The sequence below is a fragment of the Etheostoma spectabile genome, chromosome 5 (assembly GCF_008692095.1).
Source record: "Etheostoma spectabile isolate EspeVRDwgs_2016 chromosome 5, UIUC_Espe_1.0, whole genome shotgun sequence".
Classification (NCBI taxonomy): Eukaryota; Metazoa; Chordata; class Actinopteri; order Perciformes; family Percidae; genus Etheostoma; species Etheostoma spectabile.
The window spans coordinates 23,803,964-23,818,000 of NC_045737.1; the positions used below are offsets into that span (position 1 = coordinate 23,803,964).

At 39.5% G+C, this 14,037-nt stretch overlaps 1 protein-coding gene across 1 annotated transcript in view; it reads right to left on the reverse strand.

Moving 5' to 3' along the window:
• The window catches only part of si:dkeyp-14d3.1 (transmembrane protein 132C), a 152,834-nt gene that overhangs the window by 14,216 nt on the left and 124,581 nt on the right, over positions 1–14,037 (reverse strand). Inside the window, exon 5 of the mRNA XM_032516573.1 lies at positions 6,059–6,202. Coding sequence (XP_032372464.1) covers positions 6,059–6,202 — 144 coding nt within the window. The remainder of the gene's footprint in view (positions 1–6,058; positions 6,203–14,037) is intronic.

The window sequence follows — 14,037 nt, forward strand, 5'->3', positions numbered from 1 at the left end:
AGAACCAGTGTGTGGTATCGCATCCAAGGCATCATGTGCAAACTGTCTATGATGCAAGTATGGACACTTTTATTAAACTGAAGGTTTGCTTTCATTCCCTCAATACATGCGTAATATTAAAGAGTACTTCCACAGTTCCTCAATAAATTGAGATGTCTAATCCAATTTTATCTCAAATTTAAAGTCAGAAGAAACACCTTGAGTTTCCCTTTGGTGAATATTTTTCTTTGCTTTTGTTTTTCCAGTGGTTGACTGAGATCTGAGGGCCAGTATGTTAAAAAAGAAGTTTTTTCCCCCTCTTTTTTAACAAGACTACACAGTTTTGGTTACTGTATGTCCTGTTAGTTATTGAGGAATTTATTAGGTTAAATTACTTCATTCTAAAAATAAAAGCTAGTTAGCCCCGTCTGCTAATGTAAACTCCTTTTTTTCACTAGATAGGCTGAGTCACCGTCAGCTCCCGCTCACTCAGGGCTGTGTTTGTCTCACATTTAAAATAAAAGGTTTGCTGCTTTTCTGTCATGGGTCCAGTTGTGGTAATAGGAAATCACCAGGCATTTAAAACTCTTAATCTTAACACTTCTAAGGCCCTATTTTAATGATTTAAGCACACTGCATGAAGTTCATGTTGCAGGTGCGTGTACTTAGTGTCTTCATCAATTCATAGGTGTGTTTTGGGCGTAACATGCAATAAACCAATCAAAGTGTCATCTCCCATTCCATTTAACAGCCAGGCGTGTTTGCACCTTGACACATTGCTAATATGATGGTGGATTTGCACCGTAATATTTTTATTCATAATCTTTTGCATGTGTGAGTGCTGCTGCGCTTCCCTGAGTGTGTGTCACAAGCATAGTGTGCGCGTGCTGTGCACGAGCTTAGGCACATTTTACTAATGCACTGTTAAAAAAACAATGAAATGCTGGTCTATCAACTTTAGACCAGGTTTTGGTTGGTCAATGGCACGATCACTTTCTGCTGCCGCAAGAGAGCAATATGCCACCTGAATACACCTCCCTGTAAGACCAGCACACCCATGGGCACAACGATGGGCGCAGGTGTATTTAGTATTTAAACAACGTGGGTGCAGGACGGGAAACTGACAACTGCGTTAGTCTTAAAATAGCAAAGGCACTTGTGTCGGTCTTAGGCCCGAGCTTCACTGGGTGCCAAATAGGGCCCTAATGTTAATTCTGCTGTCAAGGAGTTACATACGGAGTCAGAAAGAAGTGTAGTTAGTTCTGAAATCAAAGATGGGACCTAATGGCTAACAACTTCTGCCGACCAGCTTGTTAACTGGCTGTGAAGCTGTTGTAATTATTTTCCCCAAAGCTATTACAACAATCAAGTTATTAGTAAAAGGACATTTTCACTTAATTCAATTCCACACACTATAAATAAAACTATAGATAAATAAAACTCCAAGGATATTTATACTTATTTCAAATGCAATTTAGTTCAACTTTACCTATTTGCACCATTTTGAAATAGTACAAAAAAGATTTCTGACCAAATACAAGCTTGCAAAAGCAGCAAACTTTATGTATGTATGCCTGTCTGAGCACCAGACAAGAATCTCTGGAAACCCCTGTGAGAAAACTGAAAAGCAAGCTGCAGGGCATCCTTCAAGGCTACAGCCAACCATCAGATAACATCTGTTAAGGACTGCACAAGCCCTGCATTCTCAACTGGACCTATGCGCGATCAATGGATATTTGCTCTGTGTTTATTTCAGCACATAAAGAGTACAGAGCATACATAACAGTACGTTGCTCTTGAACTAATGCTGCATGACAGTGCAATGTAACAGGGAGTTGCTTAATGAAGCTTTTAAACATTTGGCGTTCCCCTGGCTACAGTCAGTCATGGAGCAGATTGGGCACGGTCAGGGCTCCCAGTGTGAGAGTGTGTTTGAACTGATAAAGATGTCAGAGGAGTCCTTGCTCCTTATCAGCCCTCAATTGTTCGGCTCTTTCTTTCTCGCTGCACACAGTCGGCTGATAGTGAAGTAACTTTGACAGCCCGTTTTGTCTCCGACTTCTCTCACAAGTTGGGGCCCCGCAACGTGTACGCACAAGGGTTAGCTCGCAGGCTTGTCACATACCTGATTGGGCTCCACATATGGCTCATTGACCATATCCAACAGTAATACTTCTTTCTTTTAACTCGCTACTTAAAACACATTTCATAGACTTGCTTTTATGGCATGCCGTCTTTTTATCGTCTTTCTTATTGTCTTTCTTATTGTCTTTCTCATCTCTTTTCTGTCTGTCCTGTCTGTCTTTTTGCCCTGAAAACTTTTCATCTCATTTTGTTTATTGACTATTGATTTTTTCTGCCCTTTAAAGCTGCCCCATCTGCCCTTTTTCACTATTCAAATTCTGTGTACATACTGTATGGGTATGTGCATTGATTTGATGTGTATACATAATTTGTATGTGTTTTTGTTTCTTCTGTCAAAGCACTTTGTAAACTATTGTTATACAAATAAAGTTATAATTATTATTATTAGTAAGTGGATGATTAATAAAATGGATGTTTTGCAAACAAATAAGTTTAGCCTAGTCTTTAGTTTGCCACATTCACAAAAAGCGGTAATAAGTCAGTCTGACGTTATTTATAGTAGGCAAAGAGCACGTTAATACGTTCAGGATTTATTAACATACACTTCTGCTAAAGTATGTCCCATGACAGGCAAATAAACTGCCTGCTGGCATTTCTTTGATCCATTTCCAAACAATCAAAGCAGAAACAATTATGGCAAACATGACAGCTGACACCTAGCCTTCCCAACACATTAAACCTTCCTGCTGTGCTGTATCATTGTCCAAAATAGCTCCAAATCAATATTTAACATACATAGACACCCTAAATGAATTAGTGGTCCCTTTAACCCCTCACACGCCCTCCCAGCAGGATGTATGTATCTGCAGACTGAGAGTGGGACTGTCTCTGTGAATTACACACTCTCCATCATTCTGGTTCACAAAGTATCATAAACGTCCAGGAGGATCCCCTGCCACATTAATCAGATGCATTAGGCAGCTAACGGGAGAATACTTACAGAGGACATTAAGGCTGTCTCTGGATCTAGCCCAGGAAATTAACAACTCACCAGACAGATACAATCCACGGCAGATATGAGCGATGGGAGTAGCGAGCAGGAAGGTGAGGTGAGCCTGTCTTGGGCTTCTACACAGAGTTGGCTTGACAGAAGCAATTAAGCTGCCGACTCCTTTGCTTAAGCTACTGCCCTCACTTATATGCAAGAGGAGGGTCTGTACATATTCTAACAGCCCTGCTCCGTGGAAGCAACGGTTAGAAGAGACTGCTCATGGCAGGACCAAGTTTAACTACTAAGGAGATGGAAGATTTGCTCTAGAAATTCATAACGTAACTGTGGAATGTGTTTGTGCTTTGTTTGTGTGTGTGTGTGTGTTTGTTTGTTTGTCGGTTTGTGTGTGTATGTGAGCAATTGAAACACATTTTTCAACAACAAAAAGTCCCGGGAGTCAAAGGTACATTTTAAAGCATTTGCTTTATGTCAACAGAGTTGGGTGATAGTTGTCCATGGGTTCATCTCTACAAACGACCACTTTCATACACACACACACACACACACACACACACACAAACTCACACACACACACACAAACACACAGCCATGTGATCCATTCTTAATATAAAGATATTGATTACAGCTGATTTAAGTCTTTCAAAATGTCCTTACTGTCACCTGTTTCTTATAAAGTTAGCCTAAGGTACAGTTTATGGTCTGGATTTTTCCTTAGCGATGTTTAGCAGTGGTTAGCTAGCAAATGGTTAGCTAGCCCACTGACGGCAATGTTATTGTTTTGTATTTTGGCAAAACGTTGAATAATGACAGCAGTAGTGTTCATAGTGAGTGAAAATGTGATCTGAGATGCACAGGGAAAAATTTGTTATGTATCTGGAATTGTTCTTAAACTATATTGAATTTTTTTAGAAATGTTCTGGTACAGGATATAAAATCCTCTATTCCAGACTCAAACAATACAAAAACAAAAATGATACAAACTAATTTGAAGCAAATTTAATTCATAAATCACATTCATTTAATGCATAAAAATTACTTGTGTGGAATCTGTAAAGCTGAACAGAATCACAGTTGTGAAACCGATTGCATTCTGATCCACAGACTCTTTCTGTCAGAGAAAGGACACTAATATCCTGGAATGTTATTGTAAGACTTATGGTGCTTTTGAGAAATGACTACAAATAAAGCAAACGTTACCAGATGAGCCATTTGGTCCTGCTGTCCTTTTGTCAGCCACAGCCAACACAGTCTATACAGTAAACCTGGCTTTATACCTTGGCCCTATACTGACCAACATGCACGTGCAAAATAATGGAGGGAGAACTTTACTTCAGCTTATAAATGTCAGACAAAATTTGGTTGAACAAGACAAATCCCCAAAGAGGTTTAAAGAAAAAGCATGTGACCTTAGGTATTTATTTCAAATTCCATTTAATTATAGGAACACCAGTGAGTAGAATTATCATTTAATGTGCACAGTGATTCATTATTCAGGTTTAATGTCATTCTGTGTTTACTTCTCGCTAATTCCCCGGGTCAAAACCAGATGAATTAGTCATGTTTACATACACGATTGCAGGCTATGATTAAAAAAAAAAAAAACTTCCCTGAGTGAGCAGCAGTGAGCATGCAGGATGAATTCTTTGACCTCAAGATCTCAGCGGGAGAGCTGTGGCTATTTTATTTAAAAAAAATGTTTTATTTTACTTCGGAACTTAGCCATCCCTGGTTCACACATCAGACATGATGTAGTGGATTGATGTGGCAAGATGTCCTCCTCTATTTTAGTGTTTGATTTTGCTTCACTATTGCTCTTTGGTGTGCATTACTTCAGTTGATTTGCTGCATTCTCCTTTCTGATGTTGACAGGTTCAAACTGGAAACAGGCTTGGAAGGAGCCATCAGCACAGCAGGGTGCTGTACACCGAGCAGCGTCTCAGCCACTTAGAATCAGCCCAAAGAAAGATGTGATTTTTTTCTCGGGTTTCTCATTGAATCTTTCTATAGATTATAAGGGATTGCGTTGTAGAGCAAAGGGCTCAACTTTATAACACTGTAAGAGGACTTTTGACTCTTTTATGCTTTGTGCCCCAGGTTTGAAAGGGGCTCTAAAAATAAAGAAATACTTGAGCAACCTGCCAGCAGTCACTGCACATCAAACACGCACTTTCATGTTGTTTGATGGTGTTTGTTTATCCTTTCTGAAGGATTTACATAGACGTGCTAAACATAGACAATCTTGTCACCTGTCGCATTTTTACTACTCCCAGTATTGTTTTCACATAGGTTCTTATGCAGTGTCTGTAAAACAATACCTGCGTAGTGTCAGTCAGTAAATTCACGTATCGGTTTGTTTTTCAGTTTAATTTGATATTGCCTAGGTATTGCAATTAATATTGCTCTAATAAACAGGATGGACTTGCAAACTGCAAAGTGACCACACACATTTTAAAAGTCAAAAATATTTTTTTATTGAATTAAATGTGAATGAATCTAATATATTAGGCAGTTAAATTAATGTAATTGAACAAAATTTCCCAAAAAATCTGTAAAAGAAATAGCAAATTAACCTGCATTCCCATTGGTGACAACATTTTTTGGCTGCCAGTAAACCATTGCTGAAGAAGTGGACACAACACGATGACGAGCAACAGTCAAACTTTATATGGCGGAAACCTCATCCAAAACATGATGGTATTTGTTTCATGTATTCATTCGAGGAAAGTTACTGTACAGTCTCCTCATCGCTCAACACAGATCTGATGTTTTCACCTGCTTTTTTGTTTCTTCTCTTCAGTGAAGCCTAAACGGACGTTTAAGTCGCACGCTTATTGATTTACCCTCTAAATCGGCTTCCATTGCACCTTGTCGCAATTTTCTGCATATCAACTCAGGTTTTTCTATGTTGAATATGTGCAAACAAACAGTTGTATGGAAACTTACAGAGGCTTGTTTCTCTTTCAAAAATGTAATCTTACTGACCTTGACCACATCTTCGTCTGTCGAGCGACACTTGACTGCTTCAGAGACATCAGTGACAGAGGCGTCTATTCCAATTGTCACAACCTTTACTGGGACAGCCACTGTCTTCCCAGTCAGAACAGCGGTGTTCAAAATCTCTGAGTCCTAAAGACAGAAAAAGAGAGAGAAAGAGATGAGCGCAGCAATGGTCGAAGGCCTGGCAGGTCTCTAATCCAGCCAATAACAGATGATCTGGCTCAGAAAAAATAGTAAAAGTGCAAGTAACAAGTAGTATCGAAAATGGCCTAAAGAGGCTTTGCACAATCAGTGCTCAATTAGTGATTATTGGCTAAAGCGCTGTGAAATCAGACACACTGCTGTGTGGACAGCTACTGACTGATGGCAGCTGGTAAGCACATTGTATGGGGCAGTGTTACAGCAACAAAAATAACATGTTTTATTTGAATTCAATTGTGACACTGTACACTGTCTCCTGGAAAGACTTTCTTTACTTTTAAAAGTGCAACATGCAGCATTTTTTTTCATCAGTCCAGTTTGTAGCACCTTCGAAAACTCCTCAAAATGTTTTTCTTTTGCCAGTGTCACATCACGTTTTCTCAGTATGTTTGGGCTGAGTGCATTAAAACTTGCATTGTTTTGGCAAAAATTCCAATTCCATTCTATGTTATGTTGCTAAATATAATATTAACCATGAACTATTCGGGATAAATACAGAACCTCCTCCTTACCGCCACGCTCTTCAGCCAGCTAATTAATGAAAGTAATTAGCATTACATTGTGGTTGGCTAGTCAGCAAAATTACAGATCGGCAGATAACATTTTGATTTTTACTTGATCATCGACAGGGGACAAATTAAATGCTTAAAGAATTACATTTCATGCGTGGAAATGATTCACGCCCTATTACATTATGCATTTTTCCATTCCATTGCTTCTCTGCCCAGACGCATCGTCACTCAAATAAGAAGTCACTAAGTGTTTCTGTTGCCTCCCCGGGTCGGTCCAGCTTTTTTTATTCATACAGTGCTGGATCCACAGCAATTTGTAGGCACTCTCTGCAGTCTCTGTGGTGGTTGTGATTACCCTCCTCTTGTGCATGTGTAATTGCCTGGTGAGAGTCCTACGTCTCAAACTGCCTTGTTTGGAATTTATAGTGAATGCCATTTCTACCTTCAGCTGTATGCTTGGCCTATTTTTCTCAATGTGAAACCTCTGCTGTTCCAGCTAACCCTATACCCTAAAGCAGAGATCTATCCAACCACGAGGAGGTTGGATGGGCTGAAGAGGACATCGTAGATTCAGGGTCATAAATATCAGGGTTTTCTGCAGGCTTCACCAAGTCAAATTAAAGACTTTCAAGCCCTTTTTAAGCACTCCATGGTTCATAGGAATTACATATCTCTGTTTTGCAAGGTGCGTGGCTGTCTGCCTTCTATTGATATTTATATTGAATCAATAAAATACATTAATTTACAATTTTACAATTAGTTAACCATGACTTTCACTGGAGTCAAAAGCAGAGACAGCCAAAGCACTCTTTGCACAGACATTAAAATAATGAGGTAAACCGTGTAATATGTAGTTACTATATTTCGTATTTGTGTAGTGTAATTTGACAGAATATTCAATGTAGGAAATAAAATTGATGGTGAGACAACTCTGAGTCCTGTGTAAATTAGTATGTAAGCCTACTGGCCAATCAAACTTAACTAGGCTCTATGTACACATATGCCACTGGGCTGTATTAGTGAGCGACTTTAAGTTAAATGGTACAGCTTTATAACTCCGACCATAAATTTGAACCTTTCATCACACACACACACACACACAGGCACACTTTTTTGTCACAGACAATAATTGGGGCCAATTACGATAAGTTTGAGGTAACTTTCTCTCTGTCACACATGCACATTGGATTGAAGTAGTTGCTCTCTCTTCAATTACACAGATTGCTGTGGAACCCTGGGCAGCTTAGCCATTGAGGTCAAAGTGTGCCTCTCAATACTTGTACTGTAAGACGAACATGGCTTTCTTGCTATTGGGAACCTGAAATAACTTTCTTTAGGTAATTGCACAATGTGACAAAGTCATCTCATTGTAAGCTGGTTTCATTCTGCCACTAGGGATGATCCACACACACAAAAGCCCTGCTAGGATTTCTTTCATTTTAATGGGCAGGAACCCCAAGACACCTTTTTTGGGCACTGTATTGAAGCTTTGCAAGCACTAAAGACATTTCAGTGCTATTCTATTAAGGTAGCTACAATTATTTTTCTTATTAACAGAGAAACCGAACTCTGGAGTGATGCATGTTGAATAAAATGTCACATTCGTTTAGAGTAATATTGTTAAACCTGTCAAGCGCCGACAAGACCAATCTGCAGTGCCTGACTTCCCGTCACCACATTCATGTGTATCCCATTGTCCCCAGGGAAGTACACAACATTTGTACACTGTCCTGTTAACTCGCTTTCTAAAGACTTCTCCCTGTGTTTGTGAGCTTGTGAATCTGAGTCATTCAAAAAAAAACAGAAAGAGAGGATTAAGTTTGGTTGAAAGGAGCCTGGTCGTTTGTAAGCATCAATTACTGAGACCAGTCAGCTTTGGAGTGAAATGATTATTAGTTGAGCCAAGAGATACCAATGAATCTAAAAAAAAAAACCACTTAATCTTCAAATAGCTTTTCATTACAATTTTATAGACTGTGACAGTGTTATATAGCAATATAAACCCCTCTCTCCCTGTGCCTCTGACTTTGATTCAATTCCCCTTAAAATCAAGGGTTGTTTTAAATGAATTCTGTCTGCTGGGATTCCTCCATTTCCAGAAGGTCATCTATAATACATGATGGGGTAAATGGTTGGGACCTGGTGAAAGCGGAGGCTAACGTTAGATTACAGCAGCTGGAGATGACCCAGCACGTGGAGAGCAGCAGAGAGCAGGGACTGGCAGTAATAAGCCAAAGCGGGATCCCACAGTGATGCATCAATGGGCCACACACGGAGACATAGACAGCGCAATTAAACACAAAATGGAGACCAGTGGTGCACATCAGCAGTGTTACTCAGTCATTTTACTGGTAGAAGTCTGGGAGAAGACGTAATGAAACTCGGGCCTGTAAAACTGAAGAAAAAAAATTACCTGACAATTTTACATGGTTGGAGATGAATGGGTTTTGTATTTGAGAAGCTACGTATTGTAAAGGGGAATTTCACTAAACTTTTAACCTTAGTTTTGTACCTTCTTCACCCTACCTTTTTTTATGGCCCTTGAATTTTAGAACATTAAAAAGTGCCAAATGTGGTTGTTTGTTTTCTTACAGCTGTGGTAGGCATTAGCAACACTAGAGACATTTTTGTACCTTAAAATAATGTTTACAAAATCGTTTCAGTGGTTCATCAACTCGTAACAGGGTTAAAGACACTTCTGCATTTGCTTTGCAGCGCTCTAACCTGTAACCGCACTATGCAAGTTTGCCAGATTGGGTAGCGGTTCCGGCCAAACCTTTGGTGTGGGAGAGCTGGGTTCAAATCCCACTCTCATAAATCAACCAATGTGTACCTGAGCAGGACACTTAACCCCTAGTTGCCCCACAGGCGTGCGACCTCTAACATATATAAAAATTGTAAGTAACTTTGGATAAAAGCTTCTGCTAAATTACATGTAATGTAGTTTGATTGATTGGCCTTGACCAACCGCCACTGTGCTTGTTTGAAAGCAATGTCTCTCCTTCTCATGGGCGGGCCAAATTCTCTGGGGAGGCAAAGCAGAGAAAGGGGAGTTAACCTTGCCCCTAATCACCTCATAAGGAGCAAGATTCCAGATCGGCCCATCTGAGCTTTCATTTTCTCAAAGGCAGAGCAGGATACCCAGGGCTCGGGTTACACCTATCACCATTTCTATCCACTGAGGGACCATAGGCAGGCTGAGGGAACACATATTAATGTTAAAAAAAACTCATAAAGTGACATTTTCATGCTATGGGAGCTTTAAGGCAAAAAGTCAATAATATTGTAGAAAATAGACTTCTGCACATCCTCTTGGCTCTGTTTTCAGGTTTTAGAAAATGCCTGTGATGGGAGACTTTGGCCACACACAGGTAATTTCATAGAAACACAGCACTCCTATTGGCTATTCTGCGCAAGCATTGCAACAGAGATGGGGAGGGAGAGATGCTTTCTACCAACTGCAGCTTTTATTTGTGTTTACTTGCTGTTTACAGACCTTATTTGCTCACAATTATTATCACTATGACATTATTGAAAAATAACACCCTTTGCATTCTTTTTTTGGAAGTGCAATGATGTATTGATTATCTCACTTACACAGTACACATTGTCTTTACCAGGGATAAATGAAAAATGCTTTTAGGGTCCTCAGATGATGTAATTATGCAGATGTCATATTAAGGCTCCGGTTATTCCAGTTGAGATTGTACTTTTACAGAACTAATTCACAATTAATCAAATCACAAAATACACCACATAATGATCCTTGAGCCTCTGGGACCCCCTGATGATCTTGGGGCCCTTGGGCAGTTGCTCGCTATGGCTGGTTAGCAATCCGGCCAAGTTGAAGTAGAAGAAGCCATCGCCTAGTAACACATGAAACAATTAGCCTATCACTTGTCAGCATTTATTTAGAATGGTGAGGAAGCAACTTTGCCCTTATCTCAAAGTAATGCACACACATCTTATCACAGTGAAGTACTTTCTATGGCCATTGCATATATCATTTTAGATTAGACCTATATAGGTACAGTAAAAGTGAGCATTGATTAGAACAGAGAAATGTCAATCAAGTACTTGTCTCATCTTTTTGTCCACCTCTCTGTGCCTCCCCATTGACATATATGCTCCTTTATTTTTTTTTTTTATTTTTTTTTTTATTTAACCTTTATTTAACCAGGAAGTCCCTTGAGATTGAAATCTCTTTTCGAGGGAACCTGGCCAAGACGGCACACCAGTTACAATTTAAACAAATACAGCACAGACAAATCTCACATGAAAAGGACAGGTCACATAGGGCAGTTACATTTTTGAATTACATGCATTTTAACATGGCCTTAAACTCATTCAATGGGACTAGATTATTATGTCAATTTTTGCAAATTATTCCAAGACCAAGGAGCGAGTAAGAGGCTTTCTTCCCCAGCTCAGTAAAACCCTTGGAACCTGGTAAGAGCGCCACCTGGTGGAACGGAGATGAAATGGCTGGAATTTAGCTTGAGGGATTACAAAATATGCCGGCAGTTTACCCAACATGGCCTTGTATAGAAAAATAAAAATAGTTGTCTACGTAGCTTAGTGACGCCCAGCCTACCAGTTCATACAGCGTACAATGATGAGTACGTGCATAAGAGTAGTTAGAAGCGCAAAGCACTATGGTACACAGAGTCTAACAGGTGAGAGAGTACTAGAGGCAGCATGCATGTAGACAACTCACCATAGTCCAAAACACTTAAAAAAGTAGCCTGACACGTGTTTTTTCTGGCTGACATGTTAAAAACAAGTTTTTTTTCTAAAATAAACCCCAGCCTTAGTTTCAGCTTTTTTACAAGTTTTCAACATGAACTTTAAAAGAAAGTTTGTTGTCCAGCCAAAAACCTAATACTTATATGATGAAACATTTTCAATTAGTCCCCGCTTAATGTGTTAATAGTTTTATTTACTGGGGATTGGGAACGAGCCCTTGAAAACGTCATAAATTTGTTTTCTTAGTATTTAGCACTAACTAAGGCCATGTAGAGAAACTTGAAGCTGTTGAAAGGCCAACTGAAGGTCATGCATGCTTGATTCAGTGGAGGCAACTGAATTATCACAGTATCATCGGCATAAAGGTGCAGTTTAGCAGTTTGCACTCTTTTCCAATGTTATTTATGAATTAGAAATAAAATGGGGGCTAAAATCGAACCTTGGAACACCCATAGAATTTCTAAAAAGTCTGATTTAAGACCATCTATAGAAACACATTGCGTTCGCTCTGTAAGAGATTTTTGAACCAAGTAAGCTGTGTTTCCTATCCAATGTTAATTAATCTATCTGTAATAGCTTGGTCAACTGAGTCAAATGCTTTGGACAGATCCACAATAATGCAGCGCAGTGTTGCTTCTGTCCAAGGCATTTATGATGTCATTTAATAGTAGCAAAGTTGCTGTAACAGTGCTGTGTCCAGCTCTAAAACCTGACTGGACATCAGTTAGAATGTTGTGCTCTGCCAAGTAGTCTTTTAATTGACAGTTTACTTGAGCTTCCAAAATTTTTGCAAGAATAGAGAGTTTGGAAATTGGCCTATAATTGTGAAGATCTGAAGGGTCGCCACCCTTTAACAAAGGAAGCACATAGGCTGCTTTCCATATTTTAGGAATTGAATTTGTCTGCAGACTACAATTAAAAATGTATGCTATAGGCTTAGCTATAAATTCAGCTGCAACTTTTAATAAGAAAGGTTCTAGGTTGTCTGGTCCTGCTGATTTTTTTGGGTCAATAGCTTTAAGAGCAATACACACATCCTTTTTAAAAATGGGTCTAAAAACAAAGGTTTCCGGTGGTGTTTCAGAGCTGGAGTCGGAGCACTGATAACTTGATTTGGACTCATTTAAGATAAAGCCAGCTGATACAAAGTGATTGTTAAAATGTCCAATTATGTCAATTTTGTTTTTAATTTCAACTGAATCTACAAAAATATGTTGTGGGAGACCTGCAGACGAAGAATTGGAATCAGACAGAGAATTAATTTGCTTCCAGAATTTAGCGGGGTTATTGAGGTTTTCAGATACATTTTTTAGATAGTAATCTGATTTAGCTTTTCTTTATGCCACTCTCTACTCTCCAGTACAAGGTAAAAAAGTTAATACTTGTATATCACTTTACATAGAAAGAACATGGCAGTAATGGAGTTACTCACATGCTTGAATTAATATTTTTTATTTAATGAAGTTTTTTGCATGCAGCATGCTTGATTCTCAACTGTTGACACCGTTGATGCTTTTCTTACAAGCCAATCTTCCCCCTCAAGTCTTACAGATTTTGTTCAATAATCTGTGGGAGAACTTCCCGTCTGCTTTATCAAGGATCTCTCTGTTAGCATTCAGCACACTGCTCTGGGTGGTAATGTGCTTTGGGCCGTAATTTCTGCCTGTGTCTCGGTTGGATCTGAAAATAAGTGAGATTTATGGTGTCAGCATGAGTGACATGGGCAGCATGAGAAGTAGCGAAGCTGCTGCCGGTCCTGCTGTTGCGATTAGCCTCTGCTTCTGCCCTGCACTAACACATCCACATTCCGACCTCGCCATCCTGGCTACGGAACAAATGAACAGGTCAGGCACAGTGTTGAGTTAGGGATTTTAAGGCCTGCATTATTCATAGTGCAGCAGAGAGAAGAGAGGCTGGTAAACACAGTGTATATGCTTCGGGTGTCCTGTCAGCCCCACATTGTTTTGGCTGTCCTTAAGCCAACAAGCTTACCAGATAAACTGAAAAGCACAAGTCAGGTAGTAGAAAAAAACTATTAACCTAATCTGGTGCTTTTACCACCATAATTAATAACTTGTCACTGGACACAAGCCTCTTTGGGATTTGTCATGTCATTTCTTAAGCAAAAGCATTACAAGGTGCTATTAAGTATGCCAGTAGTCAACTCTAAATGAAATATTCATACTTCTGATCAGTGATAGACAGATATATCGGGCCAATATTTGCATTTTTACGTGTATCGCATTGGCCGATACGCGTCTGCTGCGTTCGCCGATAGTTTTCCCCGCATTATTTAGAGACAGGAGTCCACAGGCAGCTCTGTGTTGCTGGAGACGCTGCAGTTCACGTTCAGACCACGCACTTTCCCTCCACCACTAGCACCATGACAGCCTTAAATCACAAGTCAAGCACTTTATTTCAATTGCTACTTTTTAGGTTTATGGTTTTCTTATTCTTATTATTTGTTATTTAAATGTGTTGACAAAGGACACTTTGTGATGACCT